Raw genomic sequence first — 21391 nt, forward strand, 5'->3', positions numbered from 1 at the left:
ATTATGATCTTATGATCTGTTTCCTCCCGGGCCTCGAACAGCACTGCCCCCAGTCTCACAGTGTTTCTCTCTCAGTTTTTTTCCACCATGGTCGAAGGGGCCCCGGGACAAAGCGCTCAGTGTGCCCGGGGCTCAGGGCAGCCCAGGCCCACGCGGCCACGCTGACGCATGACGGGGGCACAGGCACTGCAGGGGCCACAGGTCAAATGCATTGCCTCTGCCCCCTTCCCTCTGCTGGCACACGGAATATATCATATATCAGGGGTGGCCCTGAGTGGGGTCCCTTGTGGGGTCCCTGCCTGCTCCACACCATCCTGGCCAGGCTACTTGGACACAGGATCCTGCCACTCTGCTCGGGTTTTCTGGGCACAGTGAGCCCTTCCCAGCTCCGCTTCGAGGCTGGGTTATTGTGTTCCATCGAGGCGCGAGGGGGCCGCGGTGCGAACTGCTGGGGGAGAAGGGGGTCACTGCCAATGCTTGGGGTACTTAGGCGCGGAGCCAACTGCCCTCACCCAGGTCCACCGCCATATTGGGCAGCCCTCAGGACGCCCCGCCCCGAAAACGCCCCGCCCCAGAACGCTCCGCCCCCAGAACGCTCCGCCCCCAGAGCACGCCACAGGCAGCGCCTACACTTCCCATGAGGCTCCTCTCCCGCCACGAGGCGCAGTGCGGGCGGCTCCCGGCAGGGGGCGGTGCGGCGCGGAATGGGGCGGGGCCGTTGCCGTGGTGACGCGGGCGCGGGGGCCCCCCGGCGGCGGCGACGATTGGCCACGCGCGCTCGGGGTGCGGTGGCGTCAGGGCGTGCGCGGTGACGCGCGGGGCCGGGGGTGACGGGGAGCTGGGGGGGGGGGGGGGCGGCTGCACGAGCGGGGCCGCGCGCGAGGTGAGTGGGGCCGGGGGGAGCGTGTGGGACGGGAGGGGCCGGGGTCGTGAGGGGGTGACTGGCTGAGGGGTGACAGGGTCGGGGCTGCGGGTGTGAGGGACAGGGCTCGGTGGAAAGGGGACGTGGGTGTGGAGAGCTGCGGCGTGAGGGACATCAGTGACTTTAGGCTGTAGTTCTTGGGAAAACAGGCGAGACTGAGGACGGTACGTGGCCCACGCGGGAGGAGGCTTAGGGGGACTGTGACTGCCTGCTGTGCCAGGGTAGGGTGGTGCAGGGGTGCCAGGCACTGCAGGAGTCTGAGGTTGGAAGGAGGAGAGGCAAGGATGGACCGTGAGCAAAGCATCTGGTGAGGGGCTGCTCCAGGAGAGAGGATCTGAAAGTCCTTTCTCATCCCTCATTTCTGCCCATTCCACTCCCCCCTGCCCTGGGATCCCAGATGAAGGACGTGCGCGTGGAAAGGAATCAGATGTGCTGTAGGGTCTGGACAATGCCCGTCATGGTGCTGCAGAGGGGTCTGAGCAGTGGCTGCCCCATGAATCAGAGTCCCAGGACTGGTTGCAGTGTTAGTCTCTAAAACAGTGACCTGTGGGTTGAGGCAGCCCATGTCTTGTTTCTGCTCCTCTCCTCCTGCCCTCTCCATGCAAATCCCTCGTTGCCTTCAGCAGAGTATCCTCTTCTGTACAAACATGCTCTAGGCTGAGGTGGGAGTTTTCCTGATGACTTGCCATGTGTCAGCCAGGGACAGCAGAGGGATCCAGGTGGGATGTGCTGGCAGGTTCCCTCCGTGCCCTGCTGAGCTGGTGCAAGTGTTGCCTTGTGTGTGGTGTGATGGGCATGTCCTGGCATTTAGCAGGGAATGGGACAAGGTGAGCCAGGCACTTAGTTTTAATTCTCAGATCTCTGGCAGCAGCAGAGCACTCTGGTCTGCAATGAGAGAGAGCTCAGGGTGTGATATGTGCACTCCCTGCTTGTGATTCAGCCCTCCTTGACAGTGTCAAGTCTGATGCTGTGTTACTGAATCAGGTTAAGCTTTATTGCTGGTGGAGGTGGAGAAAGCCACCTCCTGATGTGCCAGTGGGGCTGGAATGACTTTAGTGTTGTTCTTTGTCAGAGAGATTAAAGAGAAACTTCGTCAGGATTGTTTAGAAAAACTGTCTGCCATACTGGGGGAGAAGAGCTGAGAAACCCACTCTGCTGTGAAAGTGAAGCTCCTGAGGGCAGTTCTGTGGCCCCACTGAGGCAGAGGCTGGTGCCGGATCCACACTTGGCAGAGCTCTCTGCTGTGCTCAGCCCCCACCTCGAAACAAGGGCAATCACTGCCTTCAAGAGGATGTGGCTTTGACATCACTGATTAGGAAATCCTGATGTGATTGATGCTCCAGTGCAAAGGACTCGGGATGTATTTTCGGATCTCACACTTGTGCCCACCTCTGGATGTGCCTTGATCCTGTAGGGAACACCCTCCACACTCAGGCCACACTCAGCTTGTGAGGCAGGGGGTTCATGTTCTTTTTCCATCTCTCCTGGGCAGCTGCAGCTGCCTCTGCCATGTCAGACCTGGAAGGGTGTGCTGTCCTGGGGGCTCACTCTCAGCACAGCACTCGCAGGTTGCTGCCCAGCTGCCTGGCCTGGTAGGGACTGGTGATGCTGGTTTGTTGCTGGTTTGTTTCTGGTCCTCAGCTGCCTCACAGGTTGTCCCATGTCGAGGGCAGCAATACAGAATGGGGCTTTTCATTGGAGTGGGAGGAGCGGCTAAGCCTGGTTAATGTCAAGGAGGGTATGTGGGTGCAAATAGCATCATGTTCACAGCATCTTTGTTTAATGTTTTAGTCCAGTTAGTCTGCATAACTGTCTAAAAATAGGACATATTTCCTCTAAGTCCTCTAGTTCAAAGCCTCATATGCCATTTTTTTCCAGCATTAGTCTCTTCCTTCTCTTTTGAGTCTGAAATTCATACAAGGCAAAGTTATCAGGAAAACCAAGAAGAGTGAATGAACTCTGTTGAATCCTTAAGTTTCAGCCACCCAAGAGGAAGTTCATTAAAGTTGTAGGAACTTTCTGGCAGCCTCTTGAAGGTGGACTAAGCAAGCTGGGTAAACAAGCAGCCTTGTGGCCACCATAGACCTTTTTCTAGCATCAAATTTGTGCATTGTCATAAGAGCTCAGGGTCATCAGCCTCTGACTGCAGGTGACTTGAGGCAAAGGTGACATCCATGGTGAGGGGATGGGACTGTCTCTGCTGGGACACCCCAGTGTTTGCTCTACCTCCTGATCTTGGGACAGATGCTGCCTGTGGCAGCAGCCCCCTGGAGTCACCCTGGCCCAGGGTTTCAGCGTGCAAAAGAGGGAGTGTGTGTTTAAATTTCAGAGCTGCTGCTGGACCCAGCCCAGCACTCCCAGCAGCATAAATATCTGGCCTTCAGCACAGCCGTGGCAACTTGCTGTCTGTCCTCTGCAGATTGCTCCAGGTCCTGGCTGACATGGTGACCGAGCGGTGGCTGTCGGCGGCAGGCGGACAGGGACAGCTGCTCCTCAGAGGTAACCCCCTTTGCACCCAGGCACTTAGCAGTGTTTCTAAAAACTTGGGGTAGGGAAGAGCAGTTTGCTTCCAGCAAGTTTGCCTTTGTCCATGAGCTTAAACTTCCTTAAATTTAATTTTAAGTTTGAAATCCGTGCCTTATTTTTGTTTGGTTTCTGAATATGATCTTATGGAGTACTTTAGGAATACACTGTGAGGACCATGGTCTAATCCTGTTCTCTTCATCTGGCTCTTGCTGTCAAAGCATAGTAACATTTCATTATCTCACTGATGGTTATGATGGAAATTGGCTGTTGTAGATGAGGGAGGGCACATGAGATCCGGGGCTGCACGTGGGTCACCAATCACCCAACAGTCCCACACACGACCCGGTGCTGGTGCTGTCGGTGTGGGACAAAGCTGAGCGGGTCGTGGCAGAGGCAGGACAGGGGTTTGGAGGTGGTCAGCAGGGCCATGGGTGGGCACTGTCCTGCCTGCAGACCTCTGAAGTGATTCCTGGAATCAGCGGTGCTGTGGCTGTCTGCATGTGGCTGTGGGTGTGTGTTTGCCTCAACACAGCTCTGAGGTGTTGAGCTGTTGTGGGTTCTGGGTCAGATTGGCGCAATGGTTACGCCATCTCTGTTCTGGTATTCAAGACACAGACTTCCAAGGATCTTCACAGCATGTGGAGAGGATTTTATAATGAGCCCCGTGAGGCTTTGCTGATCAGAAGAGCATTGTTGTACAGAATTGCTTTCTGGTGTTGATGGGCTCTGTCTTTCTTGCGTGAAGCCTCTTGAAAAATATGTATTTTTGTACAGTACATCTTGTTGCCCTTTGGGGAATACTTCATCTGTGGCTATTGAATTATGGACTGGAAATCTGCAAATGTTCTTGGAGACTGAAGGATTGGCACAACAAGAGACTCTTGGGCTCCTCTGAACAACAGAACCTGACATACAAATGATGTTTTAATTGGGTGAGATGATGTTACAGTGCTTATGCCTGAAAGGTTATTTGCTGTCAGAGCCTAGCCTGGCTTGCCCTGACAATGACATTTTAGATGTCAGGGGTTTTGTGGTTTGTACTGACTCTTTTGCTTAGGGCAGGAACAATCTGATAACCACAGATTCGTCGGGCTGCATTGCTGCTTCTCATCAGGTGCTGCAGAGTGATCTCTGCTTTCTCCAGAAGTCTCTTTGTTCAGGGATGCACTGCTGCAGTAATTCTGGAGACTCTGGGAAAGTCTGGACAAGCAGAAATGATTTCCACTGTGAGGACAAGTAAGATTTTTCTGTAGAACTAGTTTTATTTTTTTGTTAATTACTCTGAAGTGTGCTTGCCTTGGCAGAATGCCTGGGAAATTGCTTTCCCAAAGCAGGGTTTAGAGTGGAATGATTGATGCCAGTATGAATCCTTTTGGTCAAGGAGATTGTGAAGTGCATCTTCCCCAAAATATATGTTTTGGGATGACATTCACTGGAGCCCTGCTTGACTGCAGGAAGGGTTCAGAGCAGAACTGACTCAAGATGTATCTTAGTTTCATTATGACTTTTTGAAATGCTTTAATATTCACTGTTTCAGTCATATGTCTGGAAAATGTCTGTGTTCTCCAAGGCTCAACCAAGAGCATGTGAACATCTGGGATCGTTTTGGTCAGGTCTATTTGGCTTTGCAAAGGGCTCTGAAATGCATGTGTATCTTGGGGTGCTTTCCTGGGGACCTCACAGACAGGCTCTGCTCAAAGTTTGGAGTTTTGGGGAGACTGTGGTTTGCAGGGGAATCCTGACCATGGAGGAGGAAGTGGCATGATGAAAGCACAAGTCAGAAATACAAGTGTTTGTTCTGGTGCTGGGTCAAGCCAGAACCCACCTCTGGGGCTGGGGCATAGCCACAGCCTAGTAACTCCCATGGTATCCAAAGCCATCAGGCTGCATTTCCTCATTTGCCTTGGTCTGGGAACTAGAACTTGAAATAGCAAAAACCAGAACATGCATGTTCAACCCTTAACAGATATGTGGGTTGGAGACAGGGAATGGTTTTGGTGATTTGAAAGGGCAGATGAGCAGATAGGGAAGCATTTCTTTGATGGGCTGTTAAGACAGACTTTACTGCGAAACACATGCCTATCTCATTAGGACAGGCTTTGTCAGGCCTTTCCTGGCAGGGGTTGTGTGAGATGGCTTCAAAATAAGCAATGCTTTGTGCAGTCATCTTGTTGATGGGAACCTAAACTCAAATCCCTGTCCTGCCTGACTTGTTACAAGTGTTTTTCAGTGGAACTCTTGATTTCATCATATTGCCATCTGGGATATTTCTGAAAATGTCCAAATCAGCTTTTTACCTTAAAGTTGTTTATATGGGTTCTGCTAGAGATGTTGACTCTTGAAAGCTGTTAACCCCATGAGGGCTGATGCTCAGAGACCCACATCTCTGAAAATATCCATGGGGTAGAACTTGTGTTGTGGATCTCTGGAAAGGGTTGTTGGTGAGCATGAACTTGAGGAGCCTGCTGAGCTGCCAGCAGCTGGCTGTATCAGGAAGCATTAGCTGTTGGCTGGCTGTGAGCTCTGTGGCTCACCCTGTACCTCCAAGACGGTGCCAAAGGCACGAGGATGTTATGAAAGGTGCGAATGCTTTGCTCAAGCATTTTGTTTTCTGGGGGACGAGGCAGAAATCCAAATGGTCAGAGCACACTGTGAGTCTTGGCAGGATCACACTGACACGGTGGCTGCTCCTTTCCCTGCTGAAAAGGCAGGGGAATCTCTGTTGTCCAGGCAGCTATTGCTATGTGAATGTGGCCAAAAATAGCAAGGAAACAGCATTCCCATCTCATTCCCTGGGAGGGTGTTGTACTAGTTTGTGTGGAAAAGCGATTCTGGTGTTCTCTGGAGGTTTTCTTGGGGGGATGTGTGCAGTCAGACTGGGACCCCTCTGTTTTCCTGCTCTGTGGCTGAAGGGGAGCAGCAGCAGACACAGCAATCTGCTCCATCCCTCTCACTGCGCATGTTCCTGGCCCTGCTGAATCATCACAACTTGTGCCTGGGCACAATTGCTCTCTGTCAGCTGCGTCCTGGGATCACAGCGGCGTGGCTGCTGCCCAGGGTATTTTGCTAAAGTCTACAAAACCAAGTAGCACTTCTCTGGGAGTCCAAGTGTAAACATAACAAAACTTACAGGCTGATGGATTTATTTTTTTCCTGGTTAATCCACGGGGTGTAAAATCTGTTGCTGCAAAGAGATGGAGGCTTGCTGTTGGTTTTGTGGGCATTTTACTGCATCTGGGAGCACTGGAAACGTAGCACTAAAACCTAGGGGCCTGCTGGATGTTTGACTCCAGACAGAAGGCTGCATGCATGTGTGTGATCCTGAGTGACTCATCAGCCCACTGCTGCTTTTCTGCCCCAGTTGCTTTTCTGGGGAGCTGATTGCCCCTTCCAAAGCACGGGTGGCACTTGCTGGTGTCCCAGTGACCCTGAGATTTTGGGGAAATCTAAGCTGGGTGCTGGTGTGTGCAGCACTGCCAAACTTGGCCTCACTGACCACCAGCAGTGCTCCCGTTCACAGCCACAGCTTGTTCCACTCGCCACTTTCCTGGAGTTCCATTTCAGTGCTGCTCTGAGTCTGCAGCACCCCGTGCCCACTGTTTGCCTTGGGAAGTGGTTTTGCTGTTCCTGTGAGCTCCTCCCTCACCAGCCCTGTTCTATAATTACTGATGTTCCTGAAACCAGATCCTTCCACGTGTCCTGCTCAGGTTGGGGAGGACAAGGGGTCCCTAAGCAAACTGACTGCCTTGGAGTACAGCCAAGAGGACTTCAGCAGATTGGGAACACGTCATCTTACAGTGGTTCATTGAATTCTGAGCCTCCAACCTCCTCACCTTTGGATGCTAAAGGAAAGGGGAATATATCCCACACAGCTTCTCTGGTGTGCAAGTACCAGGTTTGCAGTGTGATCCCAAAGCATTGCCACAGTTTCAAAGCCACCTCTGCTGTGCCCTGGGCTGGGGGGGGATGATCCTCTCTTCTTGCCAGAATTAATGATCTTCTCAAATAGCAGCACTTCTGTGCCATTTCAAGCACTGAGAAGCTCCAGTGGTGTCACCTTTCCAGTACCTGCTTGTTTCCTGGCTGCTGTCCTTGTTCCAGTGGGTCAGACCCACGTGCCCCTCCTGGCCATAGATACTTTGGGCTGTCCTGAGTTGACCACTAAACACAAATACCAGTCAGCAGTTGGCAGAATGAGATGTGCCAGTTTACTTCCTGAAAGTTGTCCTGGAAATGCCTTGTACAGGAATGTACAACAGGAGAAGATGGTCATAAGCAGTGCAGGGAGCTGACCTGGGGCTGGGCAGGCCAAACCTGCAAGTGTGACTGCAAAATCTTTAATATACGAATAAACAATGGCACCTGGCACTGATTTATTGCTCTGCACTTCCAAAACATGCTGTCTCCATGAGCTAATGCAGCCAGGGAATGATCAGGAATGAAGCACTGTTTTAAATCCTGGGTTTGTTTCTTTGTGATGGGTTTTGGTTTTGGTTTTTTTTTTTTTTTTGTTTTTTTGGTTTTTTTTGTTGTTTTTTTTTTTTTATGATTCAAGGAAATGGAAGTTGAGGACCTGACCAGATTTGGTGAAGGTCATGGAGCAACACCTCAGTTAGGAGCTAAGAACTGTGCAGCTCTTCCCTGCCTGCCCTGCTGCTGCCTGTCAGCCACAGAGCCTGATGAGGGCAGGGAGTCCCTCTGCTGGGAAGCTGTTGAGGGATGATTCCTCTGTCTTTCCATATCTGCCATCTCAAGATTTTGGAGCACATCTCATGCATGCTTGCTGCTGGAGCCAGGGATGGCTGCAGCTCCTGGAGAAGAGCAGCCTGGCAGACCCTGCTTTGTGCATGGAGTTCAGTGCCCAAAGTCCCCTGTTTTTTCTGTGTCTGCAATACCTCTTAGTGTCTGAACAAAGCCAGCAGCAAGTTCCTTTTGGAGCAAAACGTCATGACCTGGTTTTGGGGACAGCATCAATCATGGTATAAAAAGAGAAGAATCCAGCAAGTTTCGTAACCTTTTTAATGAGCTGGGGTTATTTCCCCCCTCAGTGCCCAGGAAGTGGGTGAGTTAAAACATGCAATAGATGGGTGATTCATTTTGGCAAGCCAGGCTGCTCAAGGCAGCTGAGGGAATCTCCTGCACCCTGTGTCACAAGTCCTGGAGTAATTAGCAGCAGCTAATGGTCATGGCAGCTCTGGCAGCACCCCTCTGCTTAATGAGCCCAGCTCACCCCTGGGGAAGCACAGGGGGTCCACACTGAGCAGCCTTGGAGAGAGAATCACAGGACTGGGCTCTGGGGCGTGGTACAACATCAAACAGATGCTTCAAGGGGAAAAATCTGTCCCAGAATGTCCGTCCTGGTCAGTGCTGTGTGGGAGGGCTCTTCCTTGCTAGCTGTAGTAGTTTATTTTTGTGTGTTGCCTGCCTTGAGGCCAAGACTTTGAGTAAGGAAGGAAACACTCAGCTACTAAGTGCTGCTGAGATCTCATTGGCTAATATGGGGGTATGCTGATCTTCCAGGAGCAAACATAAACATGTTTTCAGTGTTTGACTCGCCTGTTTTGTACTCTTAGTTACCTTTCCTGTATTGCAGCATCTGCTTAGCTTTTATTTGGCTTTTATTAGTAGTAGCTGACGTGTAGGAGGAGGAACAGAAACTGGTACTTGATCAGCAGATCTTGGAAGCAGTGACACAACCTGAGGAAGTCTGCAAAAGGTGGTCAAGCAGCAGCAATCACATCCCCTTTATGGATTCAGGTCAGTTTTTGACTGTGGATTCAAAATGTGCTGCACATCACAGTGCTGATTTCTCAACTCACCCCTTCTGTTTCTTTTGGCTGTGAATTTGGTGAACTTTCTTGTCCAGAGGAATAAACACAAGCAAGGAGCACTCCCATGATATGTTGGTTTCCTTTTGCCACTCTTTATGACCTCTTTTGTAGTACAGTTGTATTGAACAACTGCTTTGAGCAGATCAGCTCTGTGACTTGACTCTTGGGAGGTTTGGACCTTTCTTTGGTGCTTTGCATGGAAACTCTGAGCTTGGCTCCAGAGTCTGTGTGCTAATCAGCAGGATTGGCTGCCAGGGGAGCTGCCAGGCCACAGGGGCACTGGCAACAAGCTGTTGGTTGATGATCTGGAGGCTTGGATCTTGGTCAGCTCTGGAGAAGTACTACCTTCTTGCAGGGAATCCACACTGAAGATTTATCTCCTTTTAACTTTTATTCCTGTTTTTTTCCTCTTCTGGTTGTGCCACGTCTCTCTCCCTGTTCCCACTGATGGTATAGCTTGGCATAGATGCCAGCTTCTAGGAAAGACAAACCTGTTGCCCAAGCTGTTTGTAGCCAGCAGGCATCAGCCCAAGCCCAGAGCCAGCAAACAAGCCCTCCCTGCACCAGCTGCAGAGGAAGCTGCTGGCTCAGCCAGGGTTACCAAAGCTCCTTGGAACAGACACTGGGGCAAGGGCACAGCAAGTAATGAGATGCTTGTGCAGACATCTGGGGCAAAGCAGAGAGCTCTGTCTGCAGTGGGTTTAAAGCAAGGAGCTTGTGCTGGATGCCAGGGACAAGGGGAATCTAATGAGCTGCTCATTAAACTGCTGCAGGATGGATTTTCCACTGCAGACAAGCTTCTCCTGCCACAAGCTTCCCGCACTAACTGCTCTTCCAGGCAAAAGTGTTTTCCTGATGTTGGTGTGATCATTTATATATAACCCTGAAAACAGTGAAGTTCATTACCCTCCATCTCCAATGAATAAGTTTTCCTGCTTGTCTGCCATGTCCCACCGCGTGGGATGTGTGAGCACAGGCCAAGGAAAACACAGCCCTTCAATGGTCCCTCAGTGCTCGTGTGGAGGCATGGGAAGGGAGCAGCCCCCTGCCTGCTCCTGCTGCCAAGGAGCACAGGGCAGTGTGCTCACTGTTGCCACTAGTGTACCTCACCTGGAAACAAAGCCACCTGTCCTGCAGTCTGAATTCCCAGTGTGGAGGGAAAAAATAAAGCCCCCTCAGCCACAGGAGACCCAGGCTCTGGTACAGCACCAGCTCCAGGGGTGACTTGTGTCTGGCTTTGTGATGTGTTTGTGTTCACCCTCCCACCTGCAGGTTTTGTTCTCTCCCTGAGCTGCTTCTTGCTCTTTCAGGGAGCTCTGACCTTGATGTCTTTCCAGCAATTCAAGGAGCTGGCTGCAGCTCAAGTTCAAAGTGCCAGGTGTGAGGGTCTGCTGTGGGAGGGCAAACAAATCCAGGGAGTCCTGGGTCACTGCTGCCCTTGCCCAGCAAGCCCTGAGTTGTGCTGTGGGCTTGGGCATGGGGCACAGACCATCCCAGAGCTTGGGGTTGCCCTTATACAAGGCCCCTGCAATATCCTGCATTAGTTTAATTTGGGTCTGCAAATTCAGGCTCTCTTGGTTGAACCTGGATTTCAGTGGCTTTCCTGATGGATATTTCTCCACTTAAAAATAACTCTCTTCTGGAAGTGGATGGAACTTTACATAAGATGTGCTTGAGATATTAATTATTCAAGAAAGAGTCAGTTTATGAATCAAGATCCAGCGTGGTTGGGAGGGAGGTGGGAATTGCTCTGCCATAGCCACGGTACCGGTGCTGCATCGTTTGGACTGCTGGAGTTTTGTGGGCTCTTTGGGATGGAGTAAGGCAAACAAGGAGAGGAAGTGTGTGGGGGAGGATGGGGCCGTTCCTCCCACAGGAAACCCGGGATTAGGACACTGGTTGGATTGTGTGGCTGTTGGGATTGCACTGCTGGACCCCGTGGCTGAGCATGGCCCTGCAGCTGCGCAGAGCAACAGCAACGCGTTCAACCCTGCTCTTGGCAGAGGAGCCAAGTGAAAACAAACACAAAGGCTGCAACTGGCAGCACTCTGACGGGAAGGAGTGTGAGTGCAGGGCTGACAGGAAGCCATCAGTCTTGCAGATGCCTTGCATGGGCCAGGGACTTTTAGCCACTGCCTGCTGCTGCACTGAGCCCTGCTCTCCCAGTATCTTCCTCCCATGGGCACAGTGTACCCTGATCAGCTGCTGCTCCCAATCCAGGCTCTGCCATGGCTGGGACAGAGGGTGAAGCCAGCCCTACTTTGATCCTTCTGGAGGTGTTGGCTCTATCAGACCCTGGCTCTGGCTGCTATCATCACATCCCAGGTCACTGGCGGCTCTGGGGGACATTGTTTGGGGCAGCATTTCTGCTATGGGACTATGTAAGCTGGGGACCCCTGGTCCCTGGGTGGCATCTGGGCTGATTTGTGGTCTGCTGAGCTTTAAAAACAATTCTGTGAGCTTTTGCTTCCTTGAGTCCTACAGAATATTTATTCCACTGTGCAGAGGGGTCTTTAAACGGGCCCTATTCTTAATGAATGACTGAAGAGCAAGCACAAAGCAGGACTGGTGTGGTTGGTGACACTGCCCTGCTGCTGAGCCGCTCTGTGCAGGCACTCAGTGGCCTCTCTCCATGTCCTGCAGGCTAGCAGGAACAGCCTGGTGGGGTCCATCTTGGATAGACGCGGATGATGCCAGAGCTATGACAGGGATTGCAGTCTTGGCACTGAGGGGTGATCAATTATGGAACAACTACAGGAGGAAGTACCTGAGGTCAAGGAAGAGGAAGAGGAAGAGGCAGTGATGGTGGCAAGTGGGGCCTCAGACCCAACTGGAGGACCAGACAGCTCGCTGCCTTCAAGCAGCTACACAGGTGAGTGGAGCCACAGGAGCTCATCCTGTGGAGCATCCAGGTGCCCACAGCCCCCAGGCAGCATGCTCAGCTGCAAGGGCAGAGGATCTGTCCCTGAATGGAGTTCAGCTGAACTGAACATTTCACATTTATTTGTGAAATAATGCTCCAAGTTATGGAGAGGCTTATTTCTTCCTCTGATGTCACTGCTCATCCGTTGGTAGTGGGTTTTGGAGTGGAAATTAAAAAGACAGGCAGATAACATTGTGCTTCAGAGCAAGGGGCCTCCCAGGGTGCTTGAAAATGCTTCCTTGGACACTTCTTGAGGTCTTCAGAGCAAAGTGATTGCAGGAGGTGGGAGAGAAGGTTTGTGGATGCAGAAGAGGCTCCTCCAGAGCCCTTGATGTTCCAGCTGGGATATCCTGTGCCAGCAGCTGGCCAAAAAGGGATTATAAAATCTGCTGTTTGGGGTTTCATTGCCAGGACATGAATGCCAGAGGGAGAAAAGGAGCATTGATGTGGAGTCTGAGCTGCTGGGGCATTCTTGGCTCTGTTCATGGCATTTGCCTGCAGCCAGTGCCAGATTCCAGATGTAATACCAGGGGCAGGCAGGACAGGGGTGGAAATCGCTCCTCAGCCCCACAGCTGGAGGAGCTGGCCATGCCAGGAGCTTGGCCTGTGGCTGTGACATGGAAGGACATGTCCCTGTGTGTGTTTGCAGACCTGTCACAGAGCTCCTCTCCCTCGCTGTCGGACCAGCTGCAGATGGGCTGCGAGGAGGCGGCGCTGGGAGCGCTGAACGTGGAGTGCAGAGTCTGTGGGGACAAAGCCTCGGGCTTCCACTACGGCGTGCACGCCTGTGAGGGCTGCAAGGTGAGTCCCAGGGACAGCTGGCTCCAGCAGCACCAAGCAGGGGTTAGATCCCAGCGACTGAGCTGCCTCCTTACACAAGATTTGCAGCAAAACAGGGATTCGGGATTGATTGTAAAAAATTGCCCTGTCTAGAATGGGGCAAGTATAGGCGGGCAGCAAATGCTGCCCTGGGAAGAGGGCTGAGACCTGTATGGCCCAAACCTTGCCTTGTCATGCTTTGTTGTGTAAGGCAAATCCATCTGTCCCCATAGGGACCCTGAGATTGCTTTTGAAAATAGTTTGTGTGCTGCAGATCAGCAGTGAGCTGTGTATTTATCTCCCTGGGATCACTCTCTGCAGCTTGGATGTTCCTCTGGAATTCTTTCCCCTGCAGCAGATCCAGCAGGGTTGTGTTAGCAGCCCAGATCCTGCCAGACATTCCTGCAGGCTGGGGCTGGCCCGTGGCTTGTTCCTCCATCCCTCTCTGTGGGCTGCTGGCACACTCACAGCACCAGGCATGGGTTGCCCCCACACCTCTTCCTCTGCAGCTCCTTTCTGCTACTACATGACTTTTCCTTGGGATAGAGACTCTGCTTGCATCAGAGGGACCCAGGGCTCCCCCTCCTGAACCTCCCTGAAGCTCCTGGGGATAACAAACCAGCCTGGCCCCAAACCATAGGCACTGCTGCTCCATGTCCCCCTGCTCCCTGCCTGCAGGGTTTCTTCCGCCGGACGATCCGCATGAAGCTGGAGTACGAGAAGTGTGAGAGGAGCTGCAAGATTCAGAAGAAGAACAGAAACAAGTGCCAGTACTGCCGCTTCCAGAAATGCCTCTCGCTGGGCATGTCCCACAATGGTAAGTGTCTCTGCTGCCCACAGGCCTGGCCAGCTGGGTGACCCTCCTGTGAAGGGTGCCCATGGCTTGCTGTGCTTTAGCCCATGGCTCTTCTTGCTAGGATATCACTCAAAGCATTTGACTCCTCTTCCCCTTTTTTTGTATGAGAAGGGGCTGTACATTCCCTCCACGCAGTGCAGCTGCTGGCACGTGGCTGTCCTTTATGGACTGGCCCTGAGGGAACTGGATACGCAAATTGTTCTTCTGTGCTGGGACTTTTACACTTCAGGTGTGAGAATCTCAGACCCAGATAGCAAAGGTGTTTATGTGGGAAGCAGGGTTTGAGCAAGAGCCAGAGGAATGGGATAGGAGTCTGCTGTGAGGAAGCAGCAGTGGCTGTTTCATGAAGGTGTTAGTGCTGGAGGAACTGCAGCCTGGAGAAGCTTTGTGTTGTGTAGCTGCAGGTGTTCTCCAGCAGACCTGTCTGTCTGCAGTGGCAGAACAAACTGCTGCCTCTCTAGATGCATCTCCTGGGGTCCCCCTGCTGTCCTGACCCCCAGTTTTGCCCCCCAGCAATCCGCTTCGGGCGCATGCCAGAGGCGGAGAAGAGGAAGCTGGTGGCAGGGCTGACAGCGAGCGAGATCGGCTGCCAGAACCCACAGGTGGCTGACCTGAAAGCTTTCTCCAAGCACATCTACAACGCCTACCTGAAGAATTTCAACATGACCAAAAAGAAGGCAAGAGGTATCCTGACCGGCAAGGCCAGCAGCACCCCAGTAAGTTCCCTCCCAGGGCAGGTGGGATAGGCCATGGCCAGCAGGGGGACTGTTCTCTGGGAGATGCTGCATGTCTCCCTGCTGCCATAGCTGTTCCACATGCACCATTCTCACCTGCAACCAGGTGGGCTCTGCATGTCCTGCCCCTTGCTGGGAAAAATCCCATTGCTCTGTGCACTTGTGCTGTAGTGGGTGGGTGCAGATTACCTGGGCACTGTCATCCCCAGAGGCAGGACACAGCACAGGGACAGGCAGACGTACATGACTGTCCTGAGCAGAGCTGGCACCTCGAGTTCCTGCAGCAGACTCCTAACTTGCTTCTTGTTCAAGCAGCCTTTTGTGATCCATGACATGGACACCTTGTGGCAGGCAGAGAAGGGGCTGGTGTGGAAGCAGCTGGTGAACGGCATCCCCCCCTACAAGGAGATCGGCGTGCACGTCTTCTACCGCTGCCAGTGCACCACGGTGGAGACCGTGCGGGAGCTCACCGAGTTCGCCAAGAGCATCCCCAGCTTCGTCAGCCTCTACCTGAACGACCAAGTGACCCTGCTCAAGTATGGGGTGCACGAGGCCATCTTTGCCATGCTGGCCTCCATCATGAACAAGGACGGGCTGCTGGTGGCCAACGGCAACGGCTTTGTGACCCGCGAGTTCCTGCGCAGCCTGCGCAAGCCCTTCAACGAGATCATGGAGCCCAAATTTGAGTTTGCTGTGAAGTTCAACGCGCTGGAGCTGGATGACAGTGACCTGTCCCTCTTTGTGGCTGCCATCATCCTGTGTGGAGGTGAGCGGGTGCCCTCGGCCGTGCCAGGGTCAGGAAGAGTCTTCCCTGCTTTGAGGTGGTTCAGAGGGGGCTAGGGGAGCTGAGCTGCAGCTGGGCTTGAGGTCAGCCAGGGATGTCTCAGGGGCATGAGAGGAGAACTGAACACTTCCAAAACCAGAGCTTCTCTGTGAAAGTGATGCCTGGCAAGCTTGGACCAACAGCAAGGAATGTAGAAGTGGCATCTCCTTCTCATGTGCTGCTGTGGGATACGTTGTCCAAGGGCACAATTCTCTCCTTTCTAGCTGATGAGGTTCAAGTCATGGTGGGTGGGTTACAGTCCCTGGCTCCCTTTCCTCAGGAGCAGAGTGTACTTTGGAGGGCTGCACCATGACCCTGCATCTCCCATGCTTGCTCTCCACAGACCGCCCTGGCCTGATGAACGTGAAGCAGGTGGAGGAGATCCAAGACAACATCCTGCGAGCGCTGGAGTTCCACCTGCAGTCCAACCACCCGGATGCCCAGTACCTCTTCCCCAAGCTGCTGCAGAAGATGGCTGACCTTCGACAGCTTGTGACAGAGCATGCTCAGCTGGTGCAGAAGATCAAGAAGACAGAGACTGAGACATCTCTGCACCCACTTCTGCAGGAGATCTACAAGGACATGTACTAAGGACCTGTTATTTATGAGAATGAAGCCATGGATTCCCCTCAAGACTCTTTGTACAGAACAAGGAAAACCCTTCCCAGTGTCTTCCATTTCTCCTACTGGAAACTCTTTTCTATGTGACCCTGACGTACGGTACATAGGGCAAGATGCCGTCAGGATTTGCAGGTGCCTCCTGCTCAGCCAGGGCTTTCCTTAACACACACTAACAAATCTGCAAAGCTGCTGTTCCCCTTCCTGTGGCCCACCTCTGGCTGCCCAGTTTACATGGCTCAGGCAGCGAGGTCACTGTGGCACCTCAGGTCCCCAGGGTGGGGAGCCGTGGTCCTTAGGAGGGCCAAGGGGTGCAGGGGCCAGCAGGGCTGACAGCAGCACTTGAAGTGTGTCTGTATTCTCTTGTTCGTTTGCACTCCAAGGACGTGGTCCTGAGCCATGAAGTCTGGGACAGTGTGATGAAAGAAAGGATGTTTCTCTCTTTCCCAAAGAAAAGCTCTGGAGTATTTGAACACGGGTAGGGCTGTCCCAGGGGAGACTCTCAGCTGCAGCCCCCCCATGCTCTGCAGTGTGTTCCTGTCTCCCAGTGGGACTGTGTGAACTCTGCCTTCCTGGGTGCTGGGTGGGATCCTTTGCTCCTGGCACCCTCGTTCCATAGGGAATGTGTCCCTTGGCACCTCAGTAGGAGAGAGGCTGGGATGGGGAAGGGAGGGAAAGGATTTGACTCCTTAAAATTCACCTTTAGAGCAGAGGCACGGAATCCGTGGCTTCCACAGGCTGCTCTGCACAGATGTGAGTTACAAAAAAGGTGTGTGGGGGGTCAGAGGCCTTGAGCTGGTGGTCAGGGTTTGGTGTCCTGCCTCAGTTTCCCCTCTCTAAATGGGACCTGGATTGTCACATGCTGTCTGCTTAGAGCAGGAGCATGAGGATCTGTTAGTGCATTGGTTGCAGAGAGCTTTGCAGCTCTAAATGCCAAGGATTTATAAACAGGGAGGGGGGTGGTTGAGATGCTCACAATGAGCTGGAGCTTCCCAGTGAGCATGGCTGTGTCAGGGAAGCTGCCAGTCCACCTCTGCCACTGTTCCCAAGAGTGGCAGCAGCTCCAGGCTTGGAGGTCTGCCTGATCCCAGCACCATTCTGGGACTTTACCTCACAACTTCTCACAGCTGTAGTGAAACACCACAGTGCTGCCTGGGTCAGGCCAGGCCCCTGGTGTGGAGAACTGTGTCCCTTGGGCTTTGGGCCGGGGGAGGATGGACCTGGAGGGGCTCAGTTTCCCTTTCAGGATAATGGTGTCTCACCCAAGAAGTGACACTTCCCTGTCTGCAGCTCCTAGTCCCCTGTGTCCTGAGCAGCCTTATTAAAATACTGATATTCCCTAGGAGGGGTTGTGGGAGCAAATTACTCGGTTTTATTTTACTTTCCTCCTCTTCAGGGTAGCAGATTTCCCTGGTGCAATAATTCCTTTAAAACCCAAAGGGGAAGAGCACTGGGCTTTCCCTCCCCATTACAGGGCTGGCTGGTCCCAAACCTCCCCCTGCTGCCACACTCCTCAGTTTGCTGTGCCTCAGTTTCCCTGCCCAGCCCTCCCCTCCCTACCTCGCAGGGGTGTTGGGAATTACCGTTTCTGAAGCACTTTGAAGCCCTCTGGGGGAAGGCACTGGAGACATGCATGTGCTGGTTGGAGCCCGGGGATTTGTCCTTCCCAAAATCCCGGTGGGGTCCCCACCTCGGTGGCAATGCAGGACTCGTGCCCATCACCTGGGAAACTTTTTGCTCTTCCTTCCTCGACAGTATAACAACCCTCAAACTGAAATGTATATTTTTGCTAGAAGTACAAACCTCCAAGTGTTTTTAATAATATAAATAGTGTCCACAAACTGACTTGACTTTAAATAAATCTGAACTAAATATTTAAGAACCTTTTAGAGTCCAGCCTGTCTTTGTGGGCTTTCTCTCAGCACCTGGGGGCAGCTGTCCGTGGGAGAGGAGAGCAGTGGGATTTGCTGTGATTTCCAGGAATTTGCTGTGATTCCTGGGGCTCTGTAATTCCTAGATCTCGTACCTGCTGTGGTTTTCTGGCCTGCAAATCTAAAGCAGCAGAAAGAGCCACTCCAGAGCAGGATCCCAGCTTCAGCTGGAGGCTTCGTGCCCTAAATGCTGGGGGTGGAGCTGGAAATGAGCTGAAAACAGCGAGGAGGGGAACAATGAGCTCCAGGGCAGTGTTGTGCTGGCACCTGGTGCTGTCCTTGGCTGTGGTGAAAAGGGGTAATAATAATGACAAAAGAATTGGAATACACAGAATTTACACCGCTGGAGTAGTGCCCCCCTGCAGGCTCCTAGCTGCAAAGTCCTTGACTGAGTGTAAACAGTGCTCAGCAGCACTGATAGCCCGGCTGCTAGCAACAAGCCCGGGCATGTCCTCCGCCCCAAACAAGTGCCCCCGGCTACTGGGGGAGAGTGATCCCAGCCGGACCGGGACTCACTGAGGCCATAAATAGCCCTGGGAAGTGGCCCAGCCCTTTTCAGTGCTGGGGAAGAGATGGAGGTAGGCTCCATGATGGCATCTGGGCCGTTAAGGGCCGAGGCAAGCTCTCTGAGACCCCTGTGCAGGTAAAGGCTTGAGGATGGGATGCCTGGGAGCAGCTTTTGGGGCAGACAGGCTGGAGATGGGGCCCCTCGCTGTGGCGTAGGGAGGAGTTTGGGGTGGCCTTGATCTACCCTCCCAATTTCCCCATCCCCTCTGGAGGTGGGGGTGGGTGGCAGCACTGCAGCCAGGCCCAAGCCAAGGGCTCCTGCCCTTCCCCCTGCCCCAGCCCTCGGCACCCCTGCCCTGACAGCCCCCAGGAGAGCCCCCAGTCCCTGTGCTGGGCTTTCTTTGCTCGGCAATTAGCAGGAGATAAAGCTGCATGGGGCTGGGAGGACCCCCTGGCTCTGCCCTTGACGAGGGCTCCCAGACACCAGCCAGGGGGGCTTCCAAAATATGTCCCCACCCAAACAAAGCTGGTACCGGGGGGATGCTAGGGCAGGGCTGGAGCAGGGCCTGACCCCTTCCACACTGCTCCCCTGGCTAACAGGAATTTTGCCCGTGGATCGTGTCGGTGGGGCCAGAGCTGCCGCTTCTCACATGACAGAGAATCAGCCCGGGTCTGCAGGTACTTCCAGCGTGGATTTTGCCGTTATGGAGAGTGGTGCAGGTAAGGAAGGGCTGTGATGCCATGAGGATGGGCTGGGAGCCTGGAGGAGTCATGCTGAACTGATGGGACCCTCTGTCTGTGTCCCCGGGCTCCTCCAGCTACCAGCACATCCAGGAGGAGCCAGCACCAGTAGGGACCCGATATCGTCTGATGCCTCACTGCCACTGCGGGCAGGAGCCTGGCACTGAGCCCACAGCCATGCACCGGGACCAGGAGGGACCCCAGTGCAGCACAGCCTGCAGCATGACGTGTGTGGCCTTCAAGTTCCCCAAAGTGGAGGTAGAAGTGGAAGAGAAAGACAAGAAGAACATCCCAGCACTTGGTAACATCACCCGTGGGGCCATCAGTGGAGAATTTGTCCCCACAAAAGCTCGGGGTGCCTCAGGTAGGTGCTAGGCTGCCCAGGGGACCAGTGGGGTGACAGTGGGGTGGTTATGGTGAAGTAGCCTGTGCATATTTCTGCCTGTGACCAAGCCTGGGCCAGGCTGGGCTGTGGAGAGCTCTGCAGTGTGAGGACTGTCACTGCTGAAGCTGCACGCTCTGAGCAGCCCACCCAGCTCGCTGAGCTTTTCCCCTCTAAGAACTCTCCTCCTGCAGGCTTCCAGCCACAAGGGCCAGCACTGGATCCAGACTCCTCTGACCCCAAAGAAGCAGTTTTGGACACGGTGACACGGACTGACTCTGCAGAGGTGGGTTTGGGGTCTCCTGTGGCCAGGTACTCCCTGTCACGCTGTGGTGCTGCCCGAGGCCAGGGCAGTGACAGAGCCAGGGGGTTGCCACACTGTGCTGCTCTGCTTGCAGGTCCCTGCAGAGCCAGGTGCTGAGGCAGCTCTGGTCACCACTGCAGTGCTGAGAGCCCAGAGTGAGGCTGTGGTGTGTGGCATCTGCATGGACAGGGTGTATGAGAAGCCACTGCCTGAGGAGCAGCTCTTCGGGATCCTCCCGAACTGCAGCCACGCGTACTGCCTGGGCTGCATCCGCAAGTGGCGGCGCAGCCGCGCCTTCCAGAGCGCTGTCGTGAAGTGAGTGGCCATGGGGACGTGGCAGGGTGGTCACTGTTCCCCCTTCTGTGCCCTGAAATTCTTCCTTTGGTCCGGTGATTTGGCTTTGGGATTGGTGTGACTTTGCTTTGGGAACAGGCGCTTCGGAGTGGTGATGGGTGTGGGGGTGCTTGGTGAGGCCAGGGTGTGCTGAGCCCATGCTCCCTGCTCCCTTCTTGGGACACCCAACTGCACCCATCACCCTCATCCAGGGCCTGCCCAGAGTGCCGGATCCCCTCCAGTTACTACATCCCCCACAAATACTGGATCTCAGATGTGGCTGAGAAGGAGAAGCTCATCAGAGCCTTCAAGGCACGGACAGGGTGAGTGCGTGGCACTGCTGTAGGTGGCAGGGCTGTGGGCTCTGTGCTGCTCTGGGAGCTACACTCACAACCATGCTTGGCATCCCACAGGAAAATCAGGTGCAAATTCTTCCTCCGTGGCCACTGCCCTTTCAGATCAGAGTGCATCTACCTGCACGAGCTGCCTGCCAGCTGGCTGCGGCGGCACAGACAGCGGCAGCTGAGGATGCCCGCTGTAAGTGGGGTGGCACATCCCGGGGATGGGCTGGGCTGGGCTGGGCACCGGCAGTGTGGCTCATCCTCCCTCCTCTCCTGCAGGTGTTCATCCCTTCTTCCTCAGAGAGCTCTGACGAGGAGGATGAGGAACTCTGCATGCTCGAGTGGGCTTTTACCATGGCCATGTGGGAGACAGAAATTCCCCACTCGAGTGGGGGCCTCGAGCTGTTTCTCACTGACTGCAGCGATTCCGACTGAGCCGTGGGGACCGCGCTGGGCCTGGGTGCTGCTTTGACTCCTGCCATTGTTTCGGGGTGGCTCCAGCCGCGGGGGTGTTGCAGGGATGGAGTGGGATGGGGGAGCAGTCTGTCTGGCATTTATGGGAGCACCGGGGGAGACTCAGGGCACGGCCCCCCCGCTCTTGCCGTGGTGCCCACTCTGCGCGCGTGGGAGACCCACGGGTGGGGTGGGCTGGGTGCTGGCAGGCAGCAGTGGGGGTCTGACATCCACGGGGGGGACCGGGCAGCAGGGGGGCACTGTTTTAAACTCTTTTTAGCCAAATCCGGGAATAACGAAATAAAACGGGTTGTGTAACGCTACGCTTCCGGCTGCCTATGATCTGT

General features: G+C 53.9%; 2 protein-coding genes across 7 annotated transcripts; both read left to right on the forward strand.

Moving 5' to 3' along the window:
• Window positions 1-730: 730 nt before the first annotated feature.
• Window positions 731-17935, forward strand: PPARD (peroxisome proliferator activated receptor delta). Of its 5 annotated transcripts, none has more exons than XM_050985279.1 (8): window positions 731-783; window positions 3342-3421; window positions 11923-12151; window positions 12852-13003; window positions 13700-13838; window positions 14391-14593; window positions 14924-15377; window positions 15778-17935. In XM_050985279.1, the coding sequence occupies exons 3-8, from the start codon at window positions 12022-12024 to the stop codon at window positions 16023-16025; spliced, it is 1326 nt and encodes a 441-aa protein (XP_050841236.1). In that variant the 5' UTR covers window positions 731-783; window positions 3342-3421; window positions 11923-12021; the 3' UTR covers window positions 16026-17935. The 5 variants fall into 5 exon arrangements, with proteins under 5 accessions (XP_050841236.1, XP_018778948.1, XP_009096592.1 ...); XM_018923403.3 differs by lacking the exon at window positions 731-783 and adding an exon at window positions 822-883; XM_009098344.4 differs by lacking the exon at window positions 731-783 and adding an exon at window positions 822-883 and having other exon boundaries at window positions 14927-15377.
• Window positions 17936-18395: 460 nt separating this feature from the next.
• LOC103823345 (probable E3 ubiquitin-protein ligase makorin-1) lies at window positions 18396-21345 on the forward strand. Of its 2 annotated transcripts, none has more exons than XM_018923345.3 (8): window positions 18396-18626; window positions 19091-19210; window positions 19309-19595; window positions 19808-19899; window positions 20012-20232; window positions 20463-20573; window positions 20664-20787; window positions 20871-21345. In XM_018923345.3, the coding sequence occupies exons 1-8, from the start codon at window positions 18556-18558 to the stop codon at window positions 21024-21026; spliced, it is 1182 nt and encodes a 393-aa protein (XP_018778890.3). In that variant the 5' UTR covers window positions 18396-18555; the 3' UTR covers window positions 21027-21345. The 2 variants fall into 2 exon arrangements, with proteins under 2 accessions (XP_018778890.3, XP_030088598.1); XM_030232738.2 differs by having other exon boundaries at window positions 18396-18561.
• Window positions 21346-21391: the final 46 nt, after the last annotated feature.

This window comes from Serinus canaria, chromosome 26 (genome assembly GCF_022539315.1).
Source record: "Serinus canaria isolate serCan28SL12 chromosome 26, serCan2020, whole genome shotgun sequence".
NCBI classification, from domain to species: Eukaryota; Metazoa; Chordata; class Aves; order Passeriformes; family Fringillidae; genus Serinus; species Serinus canaria.